The 202-nt window shown below is 53.5% G+C and overlaps 1 protein-coding gene across 1 annotated transcript in view; it reads right to left on the reverse strand.

Annotated features, from left to right (window-relative positions):
• Positions 1 to 202, reverse strand: part of LOC119582321 — a 1,386-nt gene that overhangs the window by 544 nt on the left and 640 nt on the right. Inside the window, exon 3 of the mRNA XM_037930536.1 lies at positions 1 to 133. Within this exon, the coding sequence (XP_037786464.1) occupies positions 1 to 133 (133 nt within the window). The remainder of the gene's footprint in view (positions 134 to 202) is intronic.

Below are 202 nucleotides of genomic sequence, written 5' to 3' on the forward strand. Positions count from 1 at the left end.
CTGGGAGTACACCTGGGTAGGGGCGCTTGGGTACTGAGCCTCGCCCTCGAAGGTGACTGTGGGGTGGAAGCCGCTGGCGTCGGAGTAGTACTCGACCCTCATGAGGCGAGAGTCAGGCAGCTGGACGTAGTAACTGCGGATGCAAACGATGTATCACTTTTAAGAGTACTGCTGAATTGTTTGTTTGTTCATGAATATTGCA

Source organism: Penaeus monodon, chromosome 15, assembly GCF_015228065.2.
Source record: "Penaeus monodon isolate SGIC_2016 chromosome 15, NSTDA_Pmon_1, whole genome shotgun sequence".
NCBI lineage: Eukaryota > Metazoa > Arthropoda > Malacostraca > Decapoda > Penaeidae > Penaeus > Penaeus monodon.